Below are 15,701 nucleotides of genomic sequence, written 5' to 3'. Positions count from 1 at the left end.
AACACCACATACATCTATGCCCGAGGCAGGATTCGAACCTGCGACCGTAGCAGTCACGCGGTTCCGGACTGAGTGACTAGAACCGCTCGACCTACGCGTAGAACTACTTAAACCTGAGGACATCACACACACCCATGCCCGAGGCAGGATTCGAACCTGCGACCGTAGCAGCGGCGCGGTTCCGGACTGAAGCGCCTAGAACCCCTCGGCCACAGCGGCCGGCGTTTATTAAGCAGCGTGAATCTGATATCAAGTACAACCATCAATCCAACAGATAAGAAGTTATAATTTATTTGAGTTAGTGTTCCAGTATTTGCATGAACAGGATTTAGTCACCAGATGTAGCAATGGCACCAGAGAGTGTACAGCAGTGCACGAATTGCCACATGTTCCAAGGTAATTTCAGTTTCGCGGTGGCCTTCTGGAGCCAACCAACAAAACACTGGAGTAAACTTGTCCTGGAGTCTAGCGTTTAGAAGTTATGTAATTTCTCTGCACACGCACAAGTGCCTTGGGTTTGTACACCCAGGAAGTCAAGGCTTCCTCTGAGCGATTAGTAAGACAACAGCGGTCCCGGGGAGGCCGGCTACCGCGAGTTGAGGATGTCCTGTATCTCTTCGAGGGTGCGGCCCTTGGTCTCGGGCAGCAGGAAGTAGACGAAGAGGGCGGCCGCGACGCAGCAGGCGCCGAAGCCGAAGAAGGGCGCCGCCTCGCCCACGGCGGCCACCAGGTCCGCGAAGAACTTGGTGATGAGGAAGCACTGGAACCAGCACACCGACGCCGACAGCGACGACGCCACGCTCTTCACGTTGGCCGGGAACAGCTCGCTCATCACGGCCCACGGCAGCGCGCCGAAGCCTGCGAGCAGTCCGCGCACCAGCGCTACCCACCGCCTGCACAACTCAGCACTAAAACTACAAACATTTATCACACAATCTAAGCCGTCTGGATTCCGCAGAAATGTTGGAGCAAGTGAGACAATACTGACCCTACGACTCATCTTAGAAGCTAGATTAAGGAAAGGCAAACCTACGTTTCTAGCATTTGTAGACTTAGAGAAAGCTTTTGACTATGTTGACTGGAACACTCTCTTCCAAATTCTAAAGGTGGAAGGGGTAAAATACAGGGAGCGAAAGGCTATTTACAATTTGTACAGGAACCAGAGGGCAGTTATAAGAGTCGAGGGGCATGAAAGGGAAGCAGTGGTTGGGAAGGGAGTGAGACAGGGTTGTAGCCTGTCCCCGATGCTATTCAATCTGCATATTGAGCAAGCAGTAAAGGAAAAGAAAGAAAAATTCGGACTAATTATTAACATCCATGGAGAAGAAATAAAAACTTTAAGGTTCGCGGATGACATTGTAATTCTGTCAGAGACGACAAAGGACGTGGAAGGGCAGTTGAGCGAAATGGGCAGTGTCTTAAGAGGAGCATATAAGATGAACATCAACAAAAGCAAAACGAGGATAATGGAATGTAGTCGAATTAAGTCGGGTGATGCTGAGGGAATTAGATTAGGAAATGAGACACTTAAAGTAGTAAATGTGTTTTGCTATTCGGGGAGCAAAATAACTGATGATGGTCGAAGTAGAGAGGATATAAAATGTAGACTGGCAATGGCAAGGAAAGCGTTTCTGAAGAAGAGAAATTTGTTAACATCGAGTATAGATTTAGGTGTCAGGAAGTCGTTTCTGAAAGTATTTGTACAGAGTGTAGCCATGTGTGGAAGTGAAACATGGACGATAAATAATTTAGGCAAGAAGAGAATAGAAGCTTTGGAAATGTGGTGCTACAGAAGAATGCTGAAGATTAGTTGGGTAGATCACATAACTAATGAGGTGGTATTGAACAGAATTGGGGAGATGAGGATTTTGTGACACAACTTGACTAGAAGAAGGGATCGGTTGGTAGGACCTGTTCTGAGGCACCAAGGGATCACCAATTTGGTACTGGAGGGCAGTGTGGAGCGTAAAAATCGTAGAGGGAGACCAATAGATGAATACACTATCCAGATTCAGAAGGATGTAGGCTGCAGTAGGTACTGGGAGATGAAGAAGCTTGCAGAGGATAGAGTAGCATGGAGAGCTGCATCAAACCAGTCTCAGGACTGGAGATCACAACAACAACAACAATCTAAGCCGCGGCCTCCGCATTAGTGTTTCGTAGCCGTTTTCATTCCCTCATAGTCAACCTCTGCAGAATGATCTCCTCTTCAGACTTCCCATTCTCCTGGCCCTGGGATGGACAAGTCTCGTGACATTGTACGATCACCAGCACTACACACGGCACTTTCTGCATGGTCAATTACAGCAACAACAACCACGTCAATAACTTCCAACGGAATAGCACCTGTGTTTTTTAATTTCGTTATCATCTCCTTTAAACCAATTAATGACATCTGGCCGCTCCTCAGATCTTTCAGACGGTGGTACTGTCTCAGTGCAGCACTGGGATTGCTGCGATTCACATAAAACAGTTTGACTAACAGCGCACGGTCTCTCTCCTCGGAACTCATGATACGTTATGCCCTGTCAAATGAGAGCGTTGATGTCACACAATCATTGTAGAGCTCCAGATTTACACTGGGGGGCCACAACTGGAACTAATTTTTATCAGCGTAAGTCGGTTCCACGTTAATTACCAAGCTTCGCTGCCGTACGACATTGACAGCCCGCCCGGACCTTCGTGAGTACCTGCACCTCAGTTATAACCACCCGTTAACTTTCAACTGTTCTTTTCCTTGCTTAGTACTGGCTTGCCATCTGAGCATCTACAGCTGATTCTATTCAAGGCTGTCTTCAACTTTTCTATTGGCACCATCTATCTTTCACCTAGACAAGCATTCTCTACAGCCTTGCAGTTTTCCTGTAGCTATTCCTGCTTAGCCATTTTGCACATATAGATCTCCCTTTCGCCTGCTTTATTTGCTGCATTTTTATAGTATGTCCTTTCGTTAATTAAATTCAATATATCCTGCATTAGCCAACTATTTCTACGAGGCTTTCTACTTACGTGATCCTCAGCTCCTTTAACTTATGTCATCTCTCAAACCTGTCATACCTCTTCCACTATATTCCTTTCCCTCGTTTCAGTCCAACGTTGCCTCTTGCTCTCTCTGACCTCTGATTTTGATTCAGATTATCCAGGTCCCGTACCCTTACAGTCCTACATTTTTGAGTTCCTTCTGTTTTAACCTTCAGTTCACAATCATTGATTTATGGTCAGAGTTCAGAAATCTGGTGCATGACTAAACGAGAAAAGGAATAACTATTAATATTTGCAAGAAGGGTAGTGGGAAGATATGGGGAATGGAGGAAGAGGGAGAACGAAGACGTCTATCTCTCCATGGCACAACTAACAATCCTACAGAAGCTGAGTAGTAGAAGCATCCAGTGGGGAGGCCCTGTAGCCTGTATGCCGGACGAAAGACAGTTGAACAAAGCGCTTGACTTGACGCCATACACCAGATGCCCCATAGTACGAGTGAAGCACCAACCCTGAGTGCTGAAGACCCGTGGAGGCACCGAGCATAGAACAGAAAGGAATGGAGGCAGTTTGTGGAAGCAGGACGTGGTCTGCAGGGCCTATGACGGCCGTATATGTACGTATATATATCCGCATCTGAGCCTGAAAATAGCTTAAAGATTAAAATTTGCTTTTAAATCTCTCTCTTAGCATTATATAATTAATCTGAAACGTCCCACTGTGGTCAGAACTCCTCCACCCATACAGTGTTCTTTCACGATTCTTAAACCATGCGTCAGCGATGATTAAACTATGTTGTGTGCTAAATTCTACCAGGTAGCTCCCCTTGTCTTTCCTTTTCGTCAGTACATGTTCTTATTTTTCCTCGTCTTTCTTTTCCTGGAGTCGAACTCCAATCACTCATCACAATTACATTTTTGTCGCCTTTAACTATCTGAATAATTTCCTTTATTTCATTACACGTTCTTTCAATCTCTTTTTCATCTGCAGAGCAGTTTCCATATAAACCTATATTACTGTGCTGGCAGTTGAATTTGTGTCAGTCTTGGCTACGATAATGCGTTCACCTTGCTGTCCAAAGCAGCTTACCCAAATTCCTAGCTTCTTATTCATTATTAGACTACTCCTTCATTGCCCTTATTTGATTTTGTGTTTATAACCTGTACTCACTTAACCATAAGTCCTGTCCTTCCTGCCACCGAACTTCACTAATTCCCACTATATCTAACTTCAACCCATCCATTTTCCTTTTCACTAGTTTCTAACCTACCTGGCCGATTAAGTGATCTAACATTCCACACCCCGACCTGCAAAATGCCATTTTTGTTTTTTCTGATGACGACTTCCTCCTACGTAGTCCCTGCTTGCATATACGATTGAGAGTCTATTTTATCTTCAGAATATATTATCCAAGAGGATGCGATTATCATTTAATTATACAGTAGAGCTGTATGACCTGGGGGCGGGGGGGGGGGAGGGGGGGTGAAATAACAGCTCTAGTTTCTCCTCGTTTTCAGACGTTCACAGGTTCACAGTATCACCACAGAGAATCCATGTAAGCTAATGTTAGAAGTCCATATCAGTAAAACATCCAGATTAGTACCCGTGAAAATACTGAAAACATTGCTGCCCATCTTCAGAAACCACGGATTGGTTTGGCCTCTTCACGGATATCCCCTAGTCGCGGTTGCATCCATGCACCTACTGTACAGTTATCTGTAACTCTGAGGTACGCAGAACACCCGACTTCGGCAAGGTTCCAGTGAGAAAGAGTTTGGAAAGAGAGAGAGAGAGAGAGAGAGAGAGAGAGAGAGAGAGAGAGAGGTGGGGGAGGGGGGATGAATCGTACGGATGAATGATTCGCTTATGAAGGAGGTAAAGGAACAGGATTATTTTCATTCGTATATCTGAAATTTCAATTGATAGTCCATTTTGAGATATTTCCAAGTATGAGCCGACATTCTGCAAAACAGATAACGTCACCTGTTACTTGCCTAAGAAATTATTTGCACAAATTCTGCCGTTTTTCTGTTTGAGCGAACTAGTAATTGCAGATGTTATACTTTTGTGATTAATTCATTCAAATGTAACTATTTAATGTGTAATAAAAAGAAGCAAAGTATGTAATACATACAATCATGCCAGTAAGGGAAATGCACTCGTTAGGCAGAGATTTTATTCATTGTAACAGCATTGAGTTATGGTAGTCTGCGTCAGTCTGTCGTTGTCACTGTGTGCTGCTCTCAGTACATCGGTGTGGATTTGTTACGATCGGGAAAAAAGCATATGGATAAATTGCTATAACGTGGTTATATATGCAGGTTCCCGAAGAAGAGGTTTGCCATCATGAAATAATTAACGTAGCACTACAACAGAAGGAATAAAGAAGAGGAAGAAAATTGTTTACTGAACTACGATGTCTACAATAACAATCCAACTAAGTCAAATTTGTTTCAACAGAACAGATTCTCGTTAACTTTTTTCGTTGAAGCTCTGCAATTCAAGAATCTAACACGGTTCAGACAACTAGCTTCTTTCATTGGCAATTTTTTTCAAAACTCATTATCACAGTATATTTCAATTACTAATGAAGCTTGGCACTAAAGTATAAAGTTTCTTTACGAACATACTGTTTAGTCTTTACAGTAAATTAATAGTTTTATTAACTCTGTGGTATCGTCTATATAAATCTCAATGTTGATTGATTCATGACTAACAGTTTAGTTTGTATGTTTGATCATGTGAGTGATAAGCACATTTATTACGATACTAAGTTGTTATACGATTTAGTGCTACATAAATATTACAACATTATCAAACCTACGTCAACCGTACAATTGTCGTTGATGTTTTCTTCCTGTCTAATTTCAAGTTATCAATTATTACTCTAAATGTAAAATATAATTATTATTACTACACACATGTGAAATTTTGCTGTAGCACGGCGTTGGGTAGTCCGATGCACACGGTGCTATTTCTTAATGAAACAGAATAATTAAATTGTAAATCCCTACGGCCGCATTATAGCTTGTGCAATTAATTTGTAACTTCATCGACCTGAGCCTGTTACCAAAGAGCATCCAAGGAAGAGAGACACGAGAGAAGAGCTGTTAACTGCATTACCACTGTGTCTACGGTAGGTGGCGTGTCGACGCCACAGCAATGCTCGATCGAGCGAGGGGGCGCTGTGGTTAGCACTCTGGACTCGCATTCGGAAGGACGAAGGTTCACGCCCGCGTCCGGACAACCTGATATACGTTATCCTTTTTTTTTTTGGTCATCAGTCTACTGACTGGTTTGATGCGGCTTGCCACGAATTCCTTACCTGTGCTAACCTCTTCATCTCAGAGTAGCACTTGCAACATACGTCCTCTGTTATGTACTTGACGTATTCCAATCTCTGTTTTCCTCTACAGTTTTTGCCCTCTACAGTTCCCTCTAGTACCATGGAAGCCATTCCCTCATGTCTTAGCAGATGTCCTATCATCCTGTCCCTTCTCCTTATCAGTGTTTTCCACACATTCCTTTCCTCTCCGATTCTGCGTAGAACCTCCTCATTCCTTAACTCATCAGTCCACCTAATTTTCAACATTCGTCTATAGCACCACATCTCAAATGCTTCGATTCTCTTCTGTTCCGGTTTTCGCACAGTCCATGTTTCACTACCATACAATGCTGTACTCCAGACGTACGTCCTCAGAAATTTCTTCCTCAAATTAAGGCCGGTATTTGATATTAGTAGACTTCTCTTGGCCAGAAATGCCTTTTTTGCCATAGCGAGTCTGCTTTTGATGTCTTCCTTGCTCCGTCCGTCATTGGTTATTTTACTGCCTAGGTAGCAGAATTCTTTAACTTCATTGACTTCGTGACCATCAATCCTGGTGTTAAGTTTCTCGCTGTTCTCATTTCTACTACTTCTCATTACCTCCGTCTTTCTCCGATTTACTGTGTATTCATTAGGCTGTTCATTCCGTTCAGCAGATCATTTAATTCTTCTTCACTTTCACTCAGGATAGAAATGTCATCAGCGAATGGTATCATTGATATCCTTTCACCTTGTATTTTAATTCCACTCCTGAACCTTTCTTTTATTTCCTTCATTGCTTCCTCGATGTACAGATTGAAGAGTAGGGGCGAAAGGCTACAGCCTTGTCTTACTCCCTTCTTAATACGAGCACTTCGTTCTTGATCGTCCACTCTTATTACTCGCTCTTGGTTGTTGTACATATTGTATATGACCCGTCTCTCCCTATAGCTAACCCCTACTGTTTTCAGAATCTTGAACAGCATGCACCATTTTATATTGTCGAACGCTTTTTCCAGGTCGACAAATCCTATGAACGTGTCTTGATTTTTCTTCAGCCTTGCTTCCATTATTAGCCATAACGTCAGAATTGCCTCTCTCGTGCCTTTATTTTTCCTAAAGCCAAACTGATCGTCACATAGCGCATTCTCAATTTTCTTTTCCAGTCTTCCGTATATTATTCTTGTAAGCAGCTTCTATGCATGAGCTGTTAAGTTGATTGTGCGATAATTCTCGCACTTGTCAGCTCTTGCCGTCTTCGGAATTGTGTGGATGATGCTTTGGTATGTCGCCAAACTCATATATTCTACTCACCAACGTGAATAGTCGTTTTGTTGCCACTTCCCCTAATGATTTTAGAAATTCTGATGGAATGTTATCTATCCCTTCTGCCTTATTTGACCGTAAGTCCTCCAAAGCTCTTTTAAATTCCGATTCTAATACTGGATCCCCTATCTCTTCTAAATCGACTCCTGTTTCTTCTTCTATCACATCAGACAAATCTTCACCCTCATAGAGGCTTTCAATGTATTCTCTGCATCTATCTGCTCTCTCCTCTGCATTTAACAGTGGAATTCCCGTTGCACTCTTAATGTTACCACCGTTGCTTTAAATGTCACCAAAGGTTGTTTTGACTTTCCTGTATGCTGAGTCTGTCCTTTCGACAATCATATCTTTTCCGATGTCTTCACATTTTTCCTGCAGCCATTTCGTCTTAGCTTCCCTGCACTTCCTATTTATTTCATTCCCCAACGACTTGTATTTCTGTATTCCTGATTTTCCCGGAACATGTTTGTACTTCCTCCATTCATCAATCAGCTGAAGTATTTCTTCTGTTACCCATGGTTTCTTCGCAGCTACCTTCTTTGTACCTATGTTTTCCTTCCCAACTTCTGTGATGGCCCTTTTTAGAGATGTCCGTTCCTCTTCAACTGTACTGCCTACTTCGCTATTCCTTATTGCTGTATCTATAGAGTTAGAGAACTTCAAACGTATCTCGTCATTCCTTAGAACTTCCGTATCCCACTTCTTTGCGTATTGATTCTTCCTGACTAATGTCTTGAACTTCAGCCTACTCTTCATCACTACTATATTGTGATCTGAGTCTATATCTGCTCCTGGGTACGCCTTACAATCCAGTATCTGATTTCGGAATCTCTGTCTGACCATGGTGTAATCTAATTGAAATCTTCCCGTATCTCCCGGCCTTTTCCAAGTATACCTGCTCCTATTGTGATTCTTGAACAGGGTATTCGCTATTACTAGCTGAAACTTGTTACAGAACTCAATTAGTCTTTCTCCTCTTTCATTCCTTGTCCCAAGCCCATATTCTCCTGTAACCTTTTCTTCTACTCCTTCCCCTACAACTGCATTCCAGTCGCCCATGACTATTAGATTTTCGTCCCCCTTTACACACTGCATTACCCTTTCAATATCCTCATACACTTTCTCTGTCTGTTCATCTTCAGCTTGCGACGTCGGCATGTATACCTGAACTATCGTTTTCGGAGCTGGTCTGGTGTCGATTCTGATTAGAACAACCCGGTCACTGAACTGTTCACAGTAACACACCCTCTGCGTTACCTTCCTATTCATAACGAATCCTACACCTGTTATACCATTTTCTGCTGCTGTTGATATTACTCGATACTCATCTGACCAGAAATCCTTGTCTTTCTTCCACTTCACTTCACGGACCCCTACTACATCTAGATTGAGCCTTTGCATTTCCCTTTTCAGATTTTCTAGTTTCCCTACCACGTTCAAGCTTCTGACATTCCACGCCCCGACTCGTAGAACGTTACCCTTTCGTTGTTTATTCAATCTTTTTCTCATGGTAACCTCCCTCTTGGCAGTCCCCTCCCGGAGATCCAAATTTGGGACTATTCCGGAATCTTTTGCCAATGGAGAGATCATCATGACACTTCTTCAACTACAGGCCACATGTCCTGTGGATACACGTTACGTGTCTTTAATGCAGTGGTTTCCATTGCCTTCTGCATCCTCATGTCGTTGATCATTGATGATTCTTCCGCCTCTAGGGGCAATTTCCCACCCCTAGGAAAAGAGAGTGACCTGAACCTCTATCCGCTCCTCCGCCCTCTTTGACAAGGCCGTTGGCAGAATGAGACTGACTTCTTATGCCGGAAGTCTTCGGCCGCCAATGCTGATTATTTATCAAAATTAAGTCAGTGCTGGGGATCGAACCCGGGACCGAAGACGTTTTGATTATGAATCAAAAACAGTACCCCTAGACCACGGGTAGAACTTATAGGTTATCTATGATTTACCTAAATCGCTTCAGGCAAATGCCGAGATGGCTCCATTGAAAGGGTACGGTCGACTTCCTCCCGTTATCCGATGATGGGACCGATGGCCCCGCTCTTTGGTCCCCTTCCCAAATCAACCAATCAACCAGGAATACTCAACGAACTTGAGAGGCGCTATGGAAATTTTCCCACTACTGTTAATGTAAAGTACAGTACTGGCAATTAAAATTGCTACACCACGAAGATGACATGCTACAGACGCGGAATTTCACCGACAGGAAGAAGATTCTGTGATATCAAAATGATTAGCTTATCAGAGCATTCACACAAGGTTGGCGCCGGTGGCGACACCTACAACGTGCTGACATGAGAAAAGTTTCCAACCGATTTCTCACACACAGACAGCACTTCACCGGCGTTGCCAGCTGCAACGTTGTTGTGATGCGTCTTGAAAGGAGGAGAAATGCGTACCATCACGTTTCCGATTTTGATAATGGTCGGATTGTAGCCCATCGCCATTGCGGTTTATCGGATCGCAACACTGCTGTTCGCGTTGGTCGAGATCCAATGACTGTTAGCAAAATACGGAATCGGTGGTTTGAGGAGCGTAATACGGAACGCCGTGCTGGATCCCAACGGCCTCGTATCACTAGCAGTCGAGATGACAGCCATCTTATCCGCATGGCTGTAACGGATCGTGCATCCACGTCTCGATCCCTGAGTCAACAGATGGGGACGTTTGCAAGACAGCAACCATCTGCACGAACAGTTCGACGACGTTTGCAGCAGCATAGACTATCAGCTCGGAGACCATGGCTGCGGTTACCCTTGACGCTGCATCACTGACAGGAGCGCCTGCGATGGTGTACTCAACGACGAACCTGGGTGCACGAATGGCAAAACGTCATTTTTTCGGATGAATCCAGGTTCTGTTTACAGCATCATGATGGTCGCATCCGTGTTTGGCAACTTCGCGGTGAACGCACATTGAAAGCGTGTATTCATCATCGCCATACTGGCGTATCACCCGGCGTGATGGTACACGTCTCGGTCATCTCTTGTTCGCACTGACGGCACTTTGAACAGTGGACGTCACATTTCAGATGTGTTACGACCCGTGGCTCTACCCTTCATTCGATCCCTGCGAAACCCTACATTTCATCAGGCTAATGCACGACCGCATGTTGCAGGTCCTGTACCGGCCTTTCTGGATACAGAAAATGTTCGACTGCCGCCCTGGCCAGCAGATTCTCCAAATCTCTCAACTGTGGTATCGTGTTGAAGCTGCATGGGCAGCTTTACCTGTACACGCCACCCAAGCTCTGTTTGACTCAATGCCTAAGCTTATCAAGGCCGTTGTTACGGCCAGAGTTGGTTGTTCTGGGTACTGATTTCTCAGGATCTATGCACCCAAATTTCGTGAAAATGTAATCACATGTCAGTTCTAGTATAATATATTTGTCCAATGAATACCCGTTTATCATCAGCATTTCTTCTTGGTGTAGCAATTTTAATGGCCACTAGTGTAGCTGCTTGAGACCGATGTTTCAGATAACCTGAAGTAAAATAAATGTCCTTTGTAACAAATTATGCACATCGGCCATGAAATTATCTCGCGTGAATGTGCCTACTGAATTCCTAATGAGCAACATCCTCCGTACTCAGTCAATGACTGGAGTACATTAAAGTTGTGGTACACTGCTTTAATGAATAGATGTATGTACACGACCAAATGCATGCCTCCCTAGATCAGAGTTCAGAGCATTAACCGTAAGTGCGTAAGTGTAAAATATTTCTCAATTATAACACAGAGTATGTGGTATACATCATTTTGAACTTTTTAAGTCTGCCAGATTATGAAGTACAAAGCCGAAGCTAGTTGTAGTATAATTAAGTATTTAGCAGTTTGCCTTGGTATACATTAAGACGTACTTTAAAATGAGTTTTGTAATGTTCTTATCTCAGCATTTTATTCAGGACATATTTTCATTGGTGGATCTAAGAACTTTTCTCAGTACCCATGTAGGCTGAACACAATAAGAAAGTCAGCTGTCACTAATGTGAAAGATGTACAGTATTTCGAATCATAAGAGCAAGGAAACAACAACTCATGAAGTAATACTATCAAATACGAGTGGCACAGTTACAAGAAGAATGAGGAAATCGAAGATTCTTACGTTCTACATAATGTATGGCAATGTGAATGCAATTTACTTAAAAAATAAGAGAAAAAAGCATCTGTAATGTTAGGCGGCTCACATGTATTACATATTTATATCAGTGTTCCTTTATGATTAATTAAGCGATCTTGTATGTACAGCAAGAAGAGTATCATAATAATGGTGTACAAAAAATGTGATTAAACTTGGTTTGGAACTTCTTGTCCTCTCTAACGAGCTGAATGAAGACACGGAATGAATACATTGTGTACAGAAGAAGAAAATTACTACGAGATACCCATTGGTCTGCAGATTAACCAGAAGCTACATCATATGCAAAATATAGAGTTTTCAGAATAGTATGACTGCTGAATCAGTGACTAATGTCAGGGAGACTTACCAGGTGGGTAGACGGCAATATACATGACGAATGTCGTTACGGGAAGCCAGCCCAGCGATGAGACATCTTTTCCTGATGAAGCCATTTGGAAGTATATTGCCAGGACAACCTGCATGAAAAAAGATGTCACGTCAAGGAAACCGTATCGAGGTTGTAGCGAACACATTTGACTCCAACTTAGTGAATTTGGCGGACCGAAGGAGAATAGGCCTTGTAATAACTAAGAATTTTTGTTCCATCTGGACATTTCTATGTACAGAGAAAAAATTAAGTTTATCAACTGCTTCACAGTTTATTGTTTTGACAATGATTATGTTGTTGTTGTTGTCTTCAGTCCTGAGACTGGTTTGATGCAGCTCTCCATGCTACTCTATCCTGTGCAAGCTGCTTCATCTCCCAGTACCTACTGCAACCTACATCCTTCTGAATCTGCTTAGTGTACTCATCTCTCGGTCTCCCTCTACGATTTTTACCCTCCACGCTGCCCTCCAATGCTAAATTTGTGATCCCTTGATGCCTCAAAACATGTCCTACCAACCGATTCCTTCTTCTAGTCAAGTTGTGCCACAAACTTCTCTTCTCCCCAATCCTATTCAATACCTCCTCATTAGTTACGTGATCTATCCACCTTATCTTCAGTATTCTTCTGTAGCACCACATTTCGAAAGCTTCTATTCTCTTCTTGTCCAAACTAGTTATCGTCCATGTTTCACTTCCATACATGGCTACACTCCAAACAAATACTTTCAGAAACGACTTCCTGACACTTAAATCTATATTCGATGTTAACAAATTTATCTTCTTCAGAAATGCTTTCCTTGCCATTGCCAGTCTACATTTTATATCCTCTCTACTTCGACCATCATCAGTTATTTTACTTCCTAAATAGCAAAACTCATTTACTACTTTAACTGTCTCATTTCCTAATCTAATTCCCTCAGCATCACCCGACTTAATTTGACTACATTCCATTACCCTCGTTTTGCTTTTGTTAATGTTCATCTTATATCCTCCTATCAAGACACTGTCCATTCCGTTCAACTGCTCTTCCAAGTCCTTTGCCGTCTCTGACAGAATTACAATGTCATCGGCGAACCTCAAAGTTTTTACTTCGTCTCCATGAATTTTAATACCTACTCCAAAATTTCTTTTGTTTCCTTTACTGCTTGCTCCATATACAGATTGAATAACATCGGGGAGAGGCTACAACCCTGTCTAACTCCTTTCCCAACCACTGCTTCCCTTTCATGCTCCTCGACTCTTATGACTGCCATCTGGTTTCTGTACAAATTATAAATAGCCTTTCGCTCCCTGTATTTTACCCCTGCCACTTTGGAATTTGAAAAAGAGTATTCCAGTCAACATTGTCAAAAGCTTTCTCTAAGTCTACAAATGCTAGAAACGTAGGTTTGCCTTTTCTTAATCTTTCTTCTAAGATAAGTCGTAAGGTCAGTATTGCCTCACGTGTTCCAACATTTCGACGGAATCCAAACTGATCCTCACCGAGGTCTGCATCTACCAGTTTTTCCATTCGTCTGTAAAGAATTCGCGTTAGTATTTTGCAGCCGTGGCTTATTAAACTGATAGTTCGGTAATTTTCACATCTGTCAGCACCTGCTTTCTTTGGAATTGGAATTATTATATTCTTCTTGAATTCTGAGGGTATTTCGCCTGTCTCATACATATTGCTCACCAGCTGGTAGAGTTTTGTCAGGACTGGCTCTCCCAAGGCCGTCAGTAGTTCTAATGGAATGTTGTCTACTCCGGGGGCCTTGTTTCGACTCAGGTCTTTCAGTGCTCTGTCAAACTCTTCACGCAGTATCGTATCTCCCATTTCGTCTTCATCTACATCCTCTTCTATTTCCATAATATTGTCCTCAAGTACATCGCCCTTGTATAAGCCTTCTATATACTCCTTCCACCTGTCTGCCTTCCCTTCTTTGCTTAGAACTGGGCCCCCATCTGAGCTCTTGATATTCATACACGTGGTTCTCTTCTCTCCAAAGGTCTCTTTAATTTTCCTGTAGGCAGTATCTATCTTACCCCTAGTGAGATAAGCTTCTACATCCTTACATTTGTCCTCTAGCCATCCCTGTTTAGCCATTTTGCACTTCCTGTCGATCTCATTTTTGAGACGTTTGTATTCCTTTTTGCCTGCTTCATTTACTGCATTTTTATATTTTCTCCTTTCATCAATTAAATTCAATATTTCTTCTGTTACCCAAGGATTTCTAGCAGCCCTCGTCTTTGTACCTACTTTATCCTCTGCTGCCTTCACTACTACATCCCTCAGAGCTACCCATTCTTCTTCTACTGTATTTCTTTCCCCTATTCCTGTCAATTGTTCCCTTATGCTCTCTCTGAAACTCTGTACAACCTCTGGTTCTTTCAGTTTATCCAGGTCCCATCTCCTTAATTTCTCACATTTTTGCAGTTTCTTCAGTTTTAATCTACAGGTCATAACCAATAGATTGTGGTCAGAGTCCACATCTGCCCCTGGAAATGTCTTACAACTTAAAACCTGGTTCCTAAATCTCTGTCTTACCATTATATAATCTATCTGATACCTTTTAGTATCTCCAGGGTTCTTCCACGTATACAACCTTCTTTCATGATTCTTAAACCAAGTGTTAGCTATGATTATATTCAAGCAAAAAAAAAATTCTATGTAGAATTGGTTTTCATTTCATGCGGTTCACGCTTTCTGCGAAGAATCATGTGATAAGCCCATTTTTTCCACTGGACACACAAATATGGTGATTTCTATTTTTTGTTTTCTCTTTAGTTCACCTTGGTTTTATTTTTAAAAAAAAGTGGAATTTCAACAGCTTAAACGCATAGAGCCGGATGGAAAGGAGTGTTCATTTCACAATCTCTTTTCTGTGAAGGTCTGAAAACGTCTTAGAGTGTAATGATGGTGTTATACTGCAATACAGCTAGCAGCAGTTTTGGGTATATTATCCAGTCATTTGGGATGTTCCATTATCGGCCACTCGCTGTTCACATTTAAAATGGCCACATCCGTAGTGACGCTGAGTTTCAATGAACGACGTATGTGATTTGAAGGAAGTTACTGAAAGATGTTTCAGAGACCTTGTAGCGCCAACCTCGCGACCTCTGTATCTCGAGCTGTGAGCCTCGACGACTTCGATTTAACTGTATACATTGAGCGTATTAATGTTGAGTATAGTTGAGACATGAGGTCATGTTTTGGATATTTATCATATGTGGACAAGGACTCGAACATGGCCCCTTTGCATCTCGTGGGCAAATGTTCTGCCGACCCGGGTCGAGAGTCGTGTTTCGATAGTGCAGTCGGTAGACTGCTTACCTGCGAAAGGCCAAGGTCTTAGATTCGAGCCCCAGTCTGGTGGTTTTAATGTGCCACGAAGTTTCAGATCAATTCACACTCAATGCAGACTGAAAATTCTTTCTGAATTAGGATTTCTCTTTGCATCAGTTTACATTCTGTTGTTCAGTGGAGTGGAAAATGTGTAATACCTATATTTTTCCCTGCAACAAACCGAAATATAATCATGATCGCAGTATTAGTGGATCTTTAGTATATTTCATTTTATGATACATGC

General features: G+C 42.5%; 1 protein-coding gene across 1 annotated transcript in view; it reads right to left on the bottom strand.

Moving 5' to 3' along the window:
• Window positions 1-266: 266 nt before the first annotated feature.
• LOC126355799 (facilitated trehalose transporter Tret1-like) overlaps window positions 267-15,701 on the bottom strand; it is a 97,829-nt gene continuing 82,394 nt past the window's right edge. Inside the window, exons 5-6 of the mRNA XM_050006220.1 lie at window positions 12,115-12,223; window positions 267-858 (exon numbers count right to left, since the gene is read on the bottom strand). Coding sequence (XP_049862177.1) covers window positions 587-858; window positions 12,115-12,223 — 381 coding nt within the window. The 3' untranslated portion in view covers window positions 267-586. The remainder of the gene's footprint in view (window positions 859-12,114; window positions 12,224-15,701) is intronic.

This window comes from Schistocerca gregaria, chromosome 3 (genome assembly GCF_023897955.1).
Source record: "Schistocerca gregaria isolate iqSchGreg1 chromosome 3, iqSchGreg1.2, whole genome shotgun sequence".
Classification (NCBI taxonomy): Eukaryota; Metazoa; Arthropoda; class Insecta; order Orthoptera; family Acrididae; genus Schistocerca; species Schistocerca gregaria.
Note: the sequence above shows the minus strand (reverse complement) of the source record. Positions and strands in the feature narration are given on the sequence as shown.